We start from the raw sequence: 15,359 nt of genomic DNA, 5'->3' as shown, positions 1-15,359 counted from the left end.
CAACCAGAGTACTGGGAGGGGCTTAGTTGGTCTTTGTTCACAAAGTCCAGTTTAACCACATAGAAAAATCCTAATCATTTATGTTTAAATGTCTGTTAGTTTAAATTTATGTCATTAAAAAAATAGGTATCCCATTTCAAATTCTCTCCCTCCCAACCCCATTTATAAGGTATACCACATGCCTTATACACTTTTTCAAATACTGGTTTGGTATTTAAGTTGCTTACCCCCATCCATCACCAATGTAAGAAAAAATATATAGAAATACAAACTACACAGCTTGACAACTTACCCAAATATAAAAGTTTCAGATAGTTGAACAAGGAAAAAAAAAATACAATAAAAGACTGAAATATTCTAAGATTTTGGAATATTTTGATTTGGGACAAGTGCAAGTAACAAGTATTTAAAGCAAAATCCTGTTTGTACCCTGGATAAGGAACTGCAGCCAAAATCCCTGCTTCACAATATTCTCTGGTGAGGACAAGGTACATGGGTTGAGAGTTTATTCCTTAAGTAAGAACCAAGCTTTATTTATTTACAAAAAAAAAAAAAAAAAAAAAAAAGTTGGGGGCAAAGGGGAAGACAAGTTTTACACAAAAGTACTACAATGGTAACTCCCTTTGGTAAAAAGTGTAATAAATGTCTTGTACATCTGTTCATAGGTACTAAATCTGAAGCCACATAGTACTATGGTACACAAGAAGCTAGAGCAGTTATGCTAGCACATCAAAGCATATTTCTTTTAATAAAAAAATTGACAGTATGTACATTATGTACAAAAAAACAAGTTAAAATTGTGTGTGTGTGCATGTGTGTGTCAGAGAGTAAAGCTGGTGGATGGCACTGGGGCTGACTAGTAAAGAGGCAGATACAAAACAGTTCCACGGGAGCTAAAAAGGACGACTGATTAGAACTTTTTGAGGCTGAGAACCAGAGGAGAGAAAAGGGTAGGCAGCAAGGGATTTGTCAGGAATAAAATCCACAAGATGATCTATCCCAAAGCCAAACTGCAGGTCCCAGATAAAACCTAATGGTGATCTTAGATGTGCTCAAGTGACCAGAAAAAAAAATATCAAATCCAGTTTTTTTTTCCTTTTGTGGGTAGGGGAGAGGAGCAGTGACTGTCATAGTTCCAATCCATCTGAGTATTAAATCGTTCCCCAGTCTGTTTTGTAAATGCATCTCCAAGCAGTCAAAGTGTGAACAGCATCCGGTTCCCTCAATGAAAAGTTAGGCCACAGGAGACTCCAGTCTTAGCTCTGCTGGTGTGTGCAAGCGAACTGCATGTTTTTGCTCGCATGGACTTCCTTCCCCTTCAAGGCAGGCTATACCAAGAACCCTTTGGGAAAAGTTCCAGCTTCAGCTTTGTAAGGTATTCATGTTCCTAAAGTAGCCCACTTGGCGCCAGGCTGCACCAGCCACACACAGGTCACGTGGCCATGTCCCAGAGAGGCCCAGTGAGGCTTGAAAGGCATCTTCCTTGTTTCTTCAGTGTGTGAGTGCATAGGCAGGCCCACACACACACCCCCACACACACCCCAAGTTATCTGCTCTGGCTTTGCAGTTAAGGGGCTTTGAATACTGTGCCATATTTGACACGATACTTGTTAATGCTCACAAAATGCAGGGTCTCTGTATCACAGGTGGTGGTACAGGGCACCAGGCCCTCCAGCCCCTCACCCATGAGCCACTTGCTGGTCTCCGCTGCCATTTCACGGGGCACATGCTCCTTGGTCCATTTATCTACCCAGGCCTGGAATCTCTGATGTAGACGCTTGCTTACACGCTCATGGGACTGCAAAACCGAAAAAAAATTTTTATTAAATGAAGCAGAACCAAAAAAGAACCCTTCAAATACAAAGCCCAATTTTCTTCTAAAGGAGCAAAGGAAAGGTGTGGGCTTCAGTCTTAGATACTACTGTTTTTTTAAGAAAAAAAAAAAAAAAAAAAAAAAACATTCTCGGCCAGGCGTGGTGGCTCATGCCTGTAATCCCAGCACTTTGGGAGGCAGAGGTGGGCAGATCACCTGAGGTCAGGAGTTTGAGACCAGCCTGGCCAACATGGTGAAACCTTGTCTCTACCAAAAACACAAAAATTAGCTGCATGTGGTGGTGGGCACCTGTAATCCCAGTTACTTGGGAGCTTGAGGCAGGAGAACTGCTTGAACCCAGAAGGGTGGAGGTAGCAGTGGGAGCTTGAGGCAGGAGAACTGCTTGAACCCAGGAGGGTGGAGGTAGCAGTGGGAGCTTGAGGCAGGAGAACTGCTTGAACCCAGGAGGGCGGAGGTAGCAGTAAGTCAAGATTGCACCATTACACTCCAGCCTGGGTGACAAAAGTAAAACTCTGTCTCCAAAGAAAAAAAGAATTCTCTGTTTAAAGAAAAGTTAAAGAGGTAAGAACATAAAACATGTAAGGACATGAAAATCCATAAAGCCTCCAAAGAAATATGAACACAGTTTTTGGGCTGAAAAAGCTCACTGTTCTCAATTTTAGCCTGCATTAGTATAACCTAGGGAATGCGTTAAAAATACACATTTCTGACCAGGCACAGTGATTCACGCCTGTAATCCTAGTACTCTGGGAGGCCAAGGCAGGCAGTTCACTTGAGTTCAAGACCAGCCTGAGCAATATGGCAAAACCCATCTCCATAAAAACATAATAAAATTTAACTGGGCATGGTGGCACACACCTGTAGTCCCAGCTACTAGGGAGGATGAAGTAGGAGGATCACTTGAGCCGGGAAGTGGAGGGTGCAGTCAGCCAAGATCGCACCACTGCACTCCAGCCTGGATGACAGAGCCAAACCCTGTCTCAAAAGAAGACAAAAAACAAAAAACCCCCACATTGCCTTGGTTTTACCAATCTGCATTTTAAACCAGCAACCAGCTGATTCTAATGTATCCTGAATAGGACCCAATGAGCCGTTGATCACTTCTATCAACATGGAGATCCACTTCTAAGCCAGTACAAAGCAAAGGGCTTAAAACCTACTCTCCCTCTACTATGTTACCCTGCCTTCGAAAGCAGAGTCCACAGCAGATCTTCTGTTGCGGGGGGAGGGTTCTGTTCTCACCAATGCACCAGGTAAAAATGCAAGGATATTAGAAGAGATACAAAGACAAAACTGGTGTTGCCCAGTGTGACAAATCATTTCAATCAGAGATAGGTAGACACCCAACACACAGTAAAGAAAATTAGCCAAGTGTGTGGTGGCACACGTGTGCCAGGTACTTGGGAGGCTGAGGCAGGAGAATCACTCGAACTAGGGAGGCAGAGGATGCAGTGAGCTGAGATCACATCACTACACTCCAGCCTGGGCGACAAGAGTGAAACTCTGTCTCAAAAATAAATAAATAAGCAAAATTTACAATATAATTCTTCCAATTCCACTGCCACCCTAGTAGTCTGGGTGGTCCCCACATCTCATTTGGACCAGGGCACCCTTTTGAGTGGTCTCTGCTCTTCCAACCTGATGCATATCCACCTCCACTCTCCTCACAGCAGTCCAAGCTATCTTTGCCAAATGTCCCAATGCACCCTAATCAAAATCCAAACCATGGCCTATTAGACAAAGCAACGTGGCCTCTGCCTACCCTTCTAACTTCTTGCAACCGTGAGCCACAATGGTGTTTGTAATTTCTTGGACATCCCAAGTCCTTTCCTCCCTCTCAGTCTTGTACTTGCTGTTTTCTTTGTTTAAAAAACACCCCTCCCTCAACTCTTCACCTGGCTAATTCCTTGTCATTCATTCAGGCCTCAAGCATCGCCTCCTTTGAGAAGACTCCTCCAGTGAAAGCAAGGCCTGCATGCCAGTTACCCTTGATTACTTCATTTGATTTGTTTCTCTAGCAGTGCATACCATCACATTAACTTATCTGCTCTACTTCATGGCTGTAGTCCCAGAGCCTGGCATAACACCCTGTACATAGCTGCACCAGGAAGGTTTCACAATTGAGACAGAATGTAAAAACAGGTAGGACTCATACAATCAAAAGTTAAGATACTACTTGAGATGTAAATACCAGGAGTAACTTGACTAAAAAGGTGCCACCAGGTATTTACCTGCTTTTATGGGCTGAACTGTCTTCTCCCTAAAACTTCTATGTTGGCTGGGGACAGTGACTCATGCCTGTAATCCTAGCACTCTGGGAGGCTGAGTCAGGTGAGACTCCGTCTCAAAATAATAACAACAATCATATATTCAAGTCCTAGCCCCCAGTATTTCTGAATGTGACCTTATCTGGAGGCACACGCGCGCGCGCGCACACACATACACACACACACACACGTAGAAACACTATGAAGGTGAAGGCAGGGAGCTACAAGTCCAGAAATGCCAAAGATTGACAGCAACGAACCAGAAGTTAAGAGAGGGCTGGAACGGATTCTCCCTCACAGTCCTCAAAAGGAACCAACACTGCTGGCACCTGACTTTGGACTTCTAGTTTCCAGAACTTTTGTCATTTAAGCCACACAGTCTGTTGTACTTTGTCACAGCATCCTTAGAAAACCAGTATACCTACTTCCTCAGTAAGTCTCAGCTTTAAGAACAGGTTTCCATAAACAGAGAAACAATCAGAAGACTCTGGGCCTCCCCTGGTCCTGGCTGGGGTGGGAGATGTGCACAGCAATTTCAGTTACTGGTTCTCACCTGATGAGCCCGGAGCAGGGCGGTCCTCCGATACATATAGTCCTCTGACTTGATCACATACACCATCTTGTAGGAATTCAGCTTGAATCTACACTCCAGCTTATCCAGACTATCCACATTCTCCATGGTCTTCTTACTGTTTCCTTCCTTCCCTTCCTTTTCCTGCTGCTCTCGACCACGCTGACACTTCCGGATCCGCCGCAGATTCCTATGGCAGAAAAGCCCTGCAGGATGAGAGCTCATCCAGAAGCAGATTCCCATGACTTCCCCCAAGTGAGTTTTATTATATGATTGCATAGTACTCATCTCAATTTGTCAAAAACATACAAAAATGTTCAATTGTTTCACTGCAAAAAAAAAAAAAAAAAAATTCCAACTGCGAAGGTATACAGAAAAAAAGCAGAAATCTTTGCTCATCCCCTACTTTAGCAGATGCAGCCAGTTAAGAGTTTTAATTAGAAGTTTCTAGGCCTCTATCTGTAAATTTACACATGTAATTACCAGCTATAATTCTACTTTGGGATTTGTTTTTAAGACAAAATGGGATCATACTATGTATTTTGTCCTCAGCTTTTCACTTACTGTCAGGAATAGTTTTTCATTTTATGACATAGATTAGTCTCATCCTCCTCAATTGCTGCAGAAGAATGTACCCGAATTTACCATTCCTTAACAGCTTCTTTCAATTGAGGATTCTCATCTGAACCACATAACAAAAAATTATTTGAATGCCTATTTTAAAAAATTCCCCCAGAAGATATAAACTACTGCCACACTACATACCCAACAAATAAGATAATTCACACGATTAGATGCCCTGTGGGGTGAGAGGCTTGATAAATCTCTTCAACATCCAGTGAAGAAAGCCTGACAATTATATAATTTCTCATAACTTGCTATTAAAAACACTGCTTCAGGTTGGCCACTGTGGCTCACGCCTATAATCCCAGCACTTTGGGAGGCAGGCAGCTTGCTTGCACTCAGGAGTTTCAGACTAGCTTGGGCAACATGGCAAAACCCCTTCTCTACAAAAAAATTTTAAAAATTAGGCATGTATGGTGACACATGCCTATAGTCTCAGACTTGAGAGGCTGAGGTAGGAGGATCACTTGAGCCCTGAAGGCAGAGGTTGCAGTGAGCCAGGATCCCATCCTGTACTCCAGCCTGGGAGACAGAGCCAGACTCTGTCTCAAAAAAAATCCCAAAATATTGCTTCAGTGAGTATCTTCATATATATGTATTTCTGTAGACAGCAATTCTTTGTCCAAGGACCCCAGGGACCAAAAGGGTCCCAAGACCCTTTCAGGAGATGCTGTGGGATTAAAGCTATTTTCATAATAATACTACAACATTATTTCTCTTTCTTGCTGCGCTGACATCTGCGCTGGCAGCAAGAAAGTAATGGTGAATAAAAATGCTGGTGGTGCCTGTATTGTTTGGCAACAAATTGTTACCAAATTCCAGTATCAATTTATACAACACTGAGCTTTTCATACAGCTGTAAAACTTCATTTGTTTATCTTGTACCATGAATGAATCCTTTTTCCTCCATGATTTTGTAACTTAATGCAATTACGATTCAAGTCTTTGCATTTTACACTGACCACAGAATGACGTTAAGTGAAAAAAGCCAGTTTCACTTAAGAATGTTTCTGATGGGCTGGCCACGGTGGCTCACCCCTGTAATCCCAGCACATTGGGAGGCCAAGAAGGGCAGATCACTTGAGGTCAGGAGTTCCAGATCAGCCTGGCCAACATGGGGAGACCCCGCCTGTACTAAAAATACAAAAATTAGCTGGGTGTGATGGCATGCACCTGTAATCCCAGCTACTCGGAAGGCTGAGGCAGGAGAATGACTTGAACCCAGGAGGTGGAAGCTGCAGTGAGCTGAGATGCATCACTGCACTCCAGCCTGGGCAACAAAGTGAGACGCTGCCTCAAAAAAAAAAAGGAACGCTTCTAATGAAGCAGTAACATTTGTAAAATCCCACCCCTCGGTTTACATCTTTTTAACATGCCAGTGTAATAAAATGGGAACTACACATAAAGCACCTTTATGTGCTAAAGTACAACGGTATTCTTAGAGAAAAGCACTTGAGCAATTGCTTGAGTTACAAGTGGATCACCATTTTTACCTGAAAGAACAACCGATTAAATGCAGGCACCTCAGCCAAGTATTTGGTGCATGTTTTCTCAAATAAGAACAAGGGAGCCAATAACTTCAAGGAAAATAATGTTGCCAATGATAAAACTGGAATTTTCAAGCAACACTATGAATTTTGGTGAATCGGTATCAGCCACCACCCTGAGCTTGACATCTTCCCAGTACTAAGATGTCTGATGACTTGGAGATAGTGATATTAATCAATGTGATTTTTTTTGGAGACAACTGTAAAATATATCAACATTTAGTGGGTCTGTACAACTTAGTGAGCTAATATTATCCAAATAGCCAATTGCATAAAGTCACAAAATCATAGAGGAAAAAAGGATTCTTTCATGGTACAAAATCAATCAATGGATTTTGACAACTGTCTGAAAAGCCCACTTATGTATAAATTGATATTGCAGCTAACCGTTAAGAAACTATCACTGGTAGTTTTGTTGTCATATGAAAAAATATCCAGTCATCTGAAAGGATCTGAAATTACTTCTCCTTTTTCCAGCTACACATTTGTGTGAGGCCAGATTTTCTTCACATATTTCAACCAAACAACATAATGTAACAGATTGAATGTAGAAGCAGACACGAGAATCCAGCTGTTCTTCTAGTAAGCCAGACATTAAACAAGTTTATAAAATATAAACAATGCCATTCTATTTTTTAAAAATATGATTTAAGAAAATACAATGGGCTTAATATTGTTATTTATTTATTTTGTTTTTCAGACAGTTTCCCTCTGTCGCCCAGGCTGGAGTGCTGTGGCGCAATCTCAGCTCACTGCAACCTCCGCCTCCTGGTTCAAGCAATTCTCCTGCCTCAGTCTCCTGAGTAGCTGGGACTATAGGTATGCACCACCAGGCCTGGCTAATTTTTTGTGTTTTTAGTAGAGACAGGGTTTCACCGCGTTAGCCAGGATGGTCTTGATCTCCTGACCTTGTGATCCGCCGCTTTGGCCACCAAAGTGCTGGGACTACAGGCATGAGCCTCTGCTCACAGCCAAATATTGTTATTTTTAAAATGAATTACAGATTTAAAACATTTCTTTGTTTCAGTTTTTGTTTCTATCTTGGTAAATATTACCAGTATGAGCCATATAAACAAAACCTCTTTGGAGTACTCATGCTCAAAGAGTGAAGGGGTCTCAAGGCCAATAAAATGAGCCCCTTAGCTGTCAGACAAAACATGAGAAACTGAAATTCTAGAGGGAAGGTTTCATACATTTTAACTATCCTGCCATCAGAACGATTCTATCAATTTCTTTTTTCTAACATGACATAAATGTGCCTCCTTCCTCATATCCTGGTGAGAGATATAGGATGACAGGTTTATTTTAGTATGTCATTAGCATGGAACCTGTTTTGTTGAGAGGAACCTAACAGAGCAACTGCTCAAATGATCAATGAATGGAGAGCCTGGCAGGGCCCTTTTTGCCGGTACCCTTTTCCCATGTTCTCTTTAGGACTCAAGTCTATTAACACTGGTATGATACTTTGTTGAAAACCTAAGACATAAGATTTCAATTCAAAACTTTTAAGAAGGATAAAAGCCATTCTACCTATTTTATACTTCTTAAACTCTGTTTTCATATACTTGGAGGATCAGTATCATAATCTGCCAATATAGAGAGGGAACTTTTTAAAACTTTTGTGCAGAAAAGAGTTAACAGGCCTGAAACTGCTACTCTTTGAGAAGCCTGCATATAAAAGTTGGCTCTTGGCTAGGAGCTAGGATCTTGGATTTTGGGTAATGTTCTACCATTTCCTAATTCATGTAGGCATCTCAACGTACCTAAACTATGTGTACAAACTATACAGCTTATGCTGACAACCTGCTTTCTTTCTGAGAGTAAGGAGGTTATTGTTGATTCCCTAAAACTCTCACCTCCCAGATACTCTGACACATGCTCCAGGTAAGCCTATGTTGTGACAGCCACATAAACCTTGACTTAGCATCCTCGGCAGATAAAATAAATGAATAAAACATGAAAAACAATAATGTGAAAGTCATCTAACTCTCCATTTCTCAACCATATATAAGTACAGACTGCTGACAGGTGACAAGGCTCACTCACCTTGGAAGAAATACTGGTTTCTGTGCTAGATGTTCACGAAGCTCAGGCGAGGTAGTATCAGAATTCATATATCGCTCCACATAGTCTGACCAGCGCTAAGATGGCAAACACAAAATAAGAGATGGAAGAAAATCACAAAACAGCTCCTAACACATCAGGTATTCTAGTAAATTCCATGACTACAGTACAAATTCATAGATTTCAAGATTTTAAAAGTCCCTTTCTATAATTACATGATTGTTACTAAGTACTGAAACACAGATTAAAAATTCTGTTAGCCAGCAATACTGCTAAATTTCTCTGAGATGCTAAGGTTATCAGAAGTCGTAAAGAGGTAGAAGCTGGCTCACTGACAAGTTTCATTTCCCTGCAGAGGATTTTGTTAAACAACAAAATTTATATTATAGTGGCAAATGTCTGAAAGTATCCCTTATATTACAATCTAGATTTCTGACATCTCATTTAAAAAAAAAAAAGATCTGGCGATAAGCCAATGTTCCCACCAAACAAGTCATCCCACATGTCCCCCCCATCATCATACATATGGCCTGGCTCTTCCATTTACATTATCTGGCAGAGCCAACTATGATAATCACTTCTGTGTACTCAGGGGTTGAGAACTCTGGGCTTTATTGGTTCAATAAAAAGTAAACATGACCCAAAGAATCAAGATGACATGAAAAAGATGGTACCTCATTTGTTGGTTTTTACACTTTAGGAAAAAAAACAGGAAAGCTGCCAACCATAAGACTTCCTTAGAGGAGATAGCTTTACTAAGTGAAGGTGAGGTTAACATCTATAACCAGGCAGCCCTTCTCTTCAGCTGAAGACATGGCTGGATTGACTCGTACTTTAAGCATCCAGGTCATCCATGCATCACTTGGTGCAGTGAAGCACTGACTTGTACTTTAAGCATCCATGCATCCCAGGCACCCTTCAACAGGCCTAAGGTGCCTTGGTCTTTTGGCAGACAGGGTCACTGGACAGAATCTCAGGACACGCCAGCTCTGCTTGGCAACTGGGCTCTGTGATGTACTTGCTCATACCTCTGCTTCCACAGGGTCATCCGAATTCTCCTCTTCTGTGTCCAGAAGCTCAATAGTCAGCTGGACCTGCCCTTGGCTTTGAATAAACATAAGCTGCAAATAAGAAACCTAAGCGTAAACAAAAGAGTATCTCTACAGCAATACATCTTCTCAAGGAACAGGAGGCGCAGAGTCAATAAACTTAGTAAACTTTGCTCCAATTGAAGAAATTAGGAAGATACTTAATCTTGGGAGGCCAGTGATAAAGGTAAGTTTGCACTTACTACAAGTAAAATAAATATGTTAAAGCAGAAAGCACCATTTCACGTTTCAAACTTCTAGAATTCGCTAAAATAATAATCAATGCCACTAAGAATGTTTTACAAAACAAATATTTTGCTTGTCAGAAAGAAATACGGCACATGTAGCCAGAACCACAAAATGTCAATGCTCTGTCCATGGATAGTCCCACTTCTAGGATGTAATACAAAGATGGAAACGAGTTGACACTGTTTAAAAAATTAAGGGGCTGGGCACAGTGGCTCACGCCTGTAATCCCAGCACTTTGGGAGGCCAAGGTGGGTGGATCACCTGAGGTCAAGAGTTGGAGACCACCCTGGCTACCATGTTGAAACTCCATCTCTACTAAAAAAATACAAGAATTAGCCAAGCGTGGTGGTGCATACCTATAGTCCCAGCTACTCAGGAGGCTGAGGCAGGAGAACCCCTTGAACACGGGAGGCAGAGGTTGGAGTGAGCTGAATTGAGCCATTAGACTCCAGCCTGGGCAAGAAGAGCTAAACTCCATCTCAAAAAAAACATCAACATGTACCGTGGCTCATGCCTGTAATCCCAGCACTTTGGGAGGTCAAGGCGGGCAGATCATGAGGTCAAGAGTTCAAGACCAGCCTGGCCAACATGATGAAACCCTGTTTCTACTAAGAATACAAAAACTAGCTGGGTATGGCGGTGCGTGCCTGTAGTCCCAGCTACTCAGGAGGTTGAGGCAGGAGAATTGCTTGAACCCAGGAGGCAAAGGGTGCAGTGAGCTGAGATTGTGCCACTGTATTCCATCCTGACAACAGAGCGTGACTCCATCTCAAAAAAAAAAAAAAATCAAACAACAAAAACCAATTACTTGCATTAATACTACAATAAACGGCTGGGCTTGGTGGCTCATGCCTGTAATCCTAGTACTTTGGGAGGCTGAGGCGGGTGGATTGCCTGAGCTCAGGAATTCGAGACCAGCCTAAACAACGTGACAAAACCTTGTCTCTATTAAAAATACAGAAAATTAGCTGGGCGTGGTGGTGTGCACCTGTAATCCCAGCTACTCGGGACACTGAAGCACGAGAATTGCATGAAACTGGGAGGCAGAAGTTACAATGACCTGAGATCGCACCATTGCACCCCAATCTGGGCAATAAAGTGCAATAATGTTTCAAAAAAAAAAAAGGCTTCATATACCTTAGAATAAGGAACAAACACAAAAAAAACGTACTAAGAAGTATTGGACCAGGTGTGATGGCTCATGACTGAAACCCCAGCACTTTGAGGAGGCTAAGACAGGTAGATCACTTCATTCCAGGAGTTTGAGACCAGCCTGGGGGCAACATGGCAAAGTTCCATCTCTACTAAAAATACACAAATTAGCCAGGTGTGGTGGCTCACACCTGTGGTCCTAGCTACTTGGGAGGGGGAGAACTGCTAGAGCCCAGGAGGCAGAGGGCTCCTGGGTGAGCCATTTTGTCACCACTGCACTCCAGCCTGGGCAACAGAGTGAGACCCTGTCTCAAAAAAAGAACAAAACAAGAAAAGTGTTGTTATAAATGGCACCAATTTATATGAAGTTTTTGAAATTCTGAGTTCTACTAATATTATTTGGGTGATTAAAAAAAATCCATTCTTAAAAGCAACACACCAATAGAGGCTAACAAACTGTGTTTTACACAAAACAACACTCAATGGTGATGGCACATGGCTCTCTCCTTTTAGAACCCCGAGATTCTCAGTGCCCTTATCCTAAAGGCTTTCTGCAGACAAGGTAGCTATCAGAATCACATGGAGAAGATTAGAGCCTAAAACTTGAGAACTTCATATTTCAATCTCCTTCATTTGATACAGGAGAAAACTGAAATTCAGAGTTCTGGTTTCTTAAAGCACACCACCAGTCAATAAATACGCAAAGCCAGAAGCTAGATCTAGCTCAGTGTTCTGTTAAAGTTTTAAAAATTCCAACTGGGTGCAGCGGCTCACGCCTGTAATCCCAGCACTTTGGGAGGCTAAGGCAGGCAGATCACCTGAGTTCGAGAGTTCGAGACCAACCTGACCAACATGGAGAAACTCCATTTTTACTAAAAATACAGTAATAGCTGGGCATGGTGGCACATGCCTGTAATCCCAGCTACTCAGGAGGCTGAGGCAGGAGAATCGCTTGAACCTGGGAGGCGGAGGTTGCGGTGAGCTGAGATCATGCCATCACACTCCAGCCTGGGCAACAAGAGTGAAACTCCATCTCAAAAAAAAAAAAAAAATTCCTCTCTGCTAGTAAAGCTTATAATTTGACAACATAATATATACACAAATACACAGTTATTTCCAAAATAGATTTTGGGGTGGGGGTAGACTCTGAATTTTTACAATTTATAATTTATTTTTAAGAATTGCAAAATATTTCTCCAGTATTCGTAACAGCATGTCATTAACCAATCCCCATAGTGAGTTGGACATCTAGGTTGTTTCCAACTATTTGCTTTTATAATTATCCAGTATAATGGTGAAACTGGAAACAACCTAAACGTCCAACAATACAGGCATTAATTCTCTATAAAGTGAGTATCAAATAGCCATAAAAAAGACATTGAAGATCCAGAAGTGTTGCTAATTGAGCAAAAATATGTTAACGACCATTTCCGGTCAAATGCAGTGGCTCACACATGTTAATCCCAGCACTTTGGGAGGCTGAGGCAGGCAGATCACTTGAGGCCAAAAGTTTGAGACCAGCCTGGCCAACATGGCAAAACCACCTCTCTACTAAAAATACAAAACTTAGCTGGGCATGGTGGTACATGCCTGTAATCCCAGCTACTAGGGTGGCTGATGGATAAGAATCACTTGAACCCAGGAGGCAGAGGTTGCAATGAGTCAAGACCACACCGCTACACTACAGCCTGGGCGACAGAGTGTGACCCTGTCTTAAAAACAAACAAACAAACAAACAAACAAACAAACAAAAAGTTAAAGACCATTTATATACTAAAGCATAGAGAAGTTTAGAAATGTCATCAACGATAATTTCAGGAAAGAATTCTAAGGTGACTTTTTCTGTTTCATTTTTTTGGGACAGAGCAGGCTGGGGTGCAGTGATGCGTTCAGAGCTCACTACAGCCTCAACTTCCCAGGCTCAAATGATCCTTCCACTTTATTTTCCTGAGTAGCTAAGACTACAGGTGCACACTACCATGCCTGGCTAATCTTTGCATTCTTGTATTTTTTGCAGAGATAGGGTTTTGCCATGTTGCCTAAGCTGGTCTCAAGTGATCCACCCACCTCGGCCTCCCAGAATGCTGGGATTACAAGTGTCAGCCATGTGTGCCAGGCCCATGTTTTCTTTTCTGTAATGACCATAACCATGGATTTCATATACCAACATTTTTCTAACCATAATACTTACAAAGCATACTCTGAAAAATGTCCAGAGAAAAAGAAGAATACAAAATTGTAAAAATCATGTATAACCTTTTTTTTTTTTTTAAGGCAGGAAAGAAACAAAGTAGATTGTCCAGGAAGATAGTTATTTCCACTTTGTATTTCTCTGGTGAATTCATTAGGAACCGTAAAAAGTTCCATGAGTAGAATCATGGGTCAAAGTACCCCAGCTTTAACTTCTGGTTCAGAAAATCCTAACAACTTACATTGTCACGAGCAAGGTCTTTGACTACATGAGCAACTCTCACCTTAAAGCAATTCTCATCTGACATTAGCTGCTCGGCTTTCCGCTGATACGTTGACTCCAGGAGGCTCCTTGAGTTCTGTGTGTTCAGCTGGCCTCCGGTGGCCCCGTTATTATTTTCTGCCAGGTAAAGGTCAGTCACCTGCACACAGATCTCATCACTCACGATATGCTGCAGCTGGAATCAAACAAAGGCAAGCTGTTAGTGAACACAGAAAACATTTCTCCATCATACAGTCAACATTCCTTTAACTGATCCAGTCACTCAACTCAAAAAAAAAGGTTTTTTTGGCTGGGCACAGTGGCTCATGCCTGTAATCCCAGCTCTTTGGGATGCCAAGGCAGGTGGATCACAAGGTCAAGAGATGGAGACCATCCTGGCCAACATGGTGAAACCTCGTCTCTTTAAAATACAAAAATTGGCTGGGTGTGGTGGCATGCACCTGTAGTCAGTCCCAGCTACTCGGGAGGCTGAGGCAAGAGAATCATTTGAACCCAGGAGGTAGAGGTTGCAGTGAGCCAAGATCACACCACTGCACTCCAATCTGGCAAAAGCAAGAGTCAGTCTAAATAAAAAAAAGAAAATTAATCTCACAAACCACTGTATCATTTTCTTGAAGAATAATCAAGCCAAGATTTTCAACCATATCAGTGGTTCATGGTAAAACTTTCATATCTATTTAAAATAAAAACCAGAGCGCTCAGGTTAATTGTACTATATATTTGAAATTCTAAGTATCTTTAAATAATTTTCTACAGGTCATATTTTTGTTGCATTTTAAAATCATTTACAATTTGCTTTCATACATATTCTTTCTCATTTGATCCTCACAACTGCCCTGGGAAGCAGGCTGGAGAGAGAGTTGGGGCCTGTTAGGAGACAAATTTACACAATGCATAAAGAGGGATGGCTGGGCACAGTGGCTTACACCTGTAATCCCAGTAACTTTGGGAGGCCAAGGTGGGTGGATCACCTGAGGTCAGGAGTTTGAAACCAGCCTGGCCAACATGGCAAAACCCCATCTCTACTAAAAATACACAAATTATCCGGGTGTAGTGGTAGGTGCCTATAATCCCAGCTACTCCAGAGACTGGGGCAGGAGAATTGCTTGAACCTAGGAGGTGGAGGTTGCAGTGAGCTGAGACAGTGGCACTGCAAAGTTCACTGTGAGCTGGGGTGAGGAGGGGAGCCTTGGAGAATGTTGAATATAATATCTATGTCTATATTCCCAGCTCAACTACAAAGCCTGAAACTCATTAGGTATTTGAGAAATAGCTGCTGAATTATTGCCTAGGAGTGCTCAGCTGAAGAAGCAGGGTTGGGACTAACAGTCAAGCTTCCTGACTCCTAGCCCAATACTTTTCCAAGCACAGCACCTATTTTTCTCTGACAGAAAGTATAGTACGTAAGTTGTACATCATGCTAACTCATGTCAATACAAGCCAATCATGATTGAGTATCAGTAGCTTTTGTGACAATCTTAGTAAGCTAT

General features: G+C 42.0%; 1 protein-coding gene across 3 annotated transcripts in view; it reads right to left on the bottom strand.

Annotated features, from left to right (window-relative positions):
- Window positions 1-504: 504 nt before the first annotated feature.
- SIN3A (SIN3 transcription regulator family member A) overlaps window positions 505-15,359 on the bottom strand; it is an 87,405-nt gene continuing 72,550 nt past the window's right edge. For all 3 annotated transcript variants that reach the window (XM_078333724.1, XM_009005282.5, XM_035261796.3), the window contains exons 17-21: window positions 13,871-14,044; window positions 9,936-10,028; window positions 8,890-8,984; window positions 4,655-4,862; window positions 505-1,798 (exon numbers count right to left, since the gene is read on the bottom strand). In XM_078333724.1, the coding sequence (XP_078189850.1) occupies window positions 1,568-1,798; window positions 4,655-4,862; window positions 8,890-8,984; window positions 9,936-10,028; window positions 13,871-14,044 (801 nt within the window). In that variant the 3' untranslated portion in view covers window positions 505-1,567. The remainder of the gene's footprint in view (window positions 1,799-4,654; window positions 4,863-8,889; window positions 8,985-9,935; window positions 10,029-13,870; window positions 14,045-15,359) is intronic.

This window comes from Callithrix jacchus, chromosome 8 (assembly GCF_049354715.1).
Source record: "Callithrix jacchus isolate 240 chromosome 8, calJac240_pri, whole genome shotgun sequence".
Lineage (NCBI taxonomy): Eukaryota > Metazoa > Chordata > Mammalia > Primates > Cebidae > Callithrix > Callithrix jacchus.
This window is presented reverse-complemented; position numbering and strand designations above follow the sequence as displayed.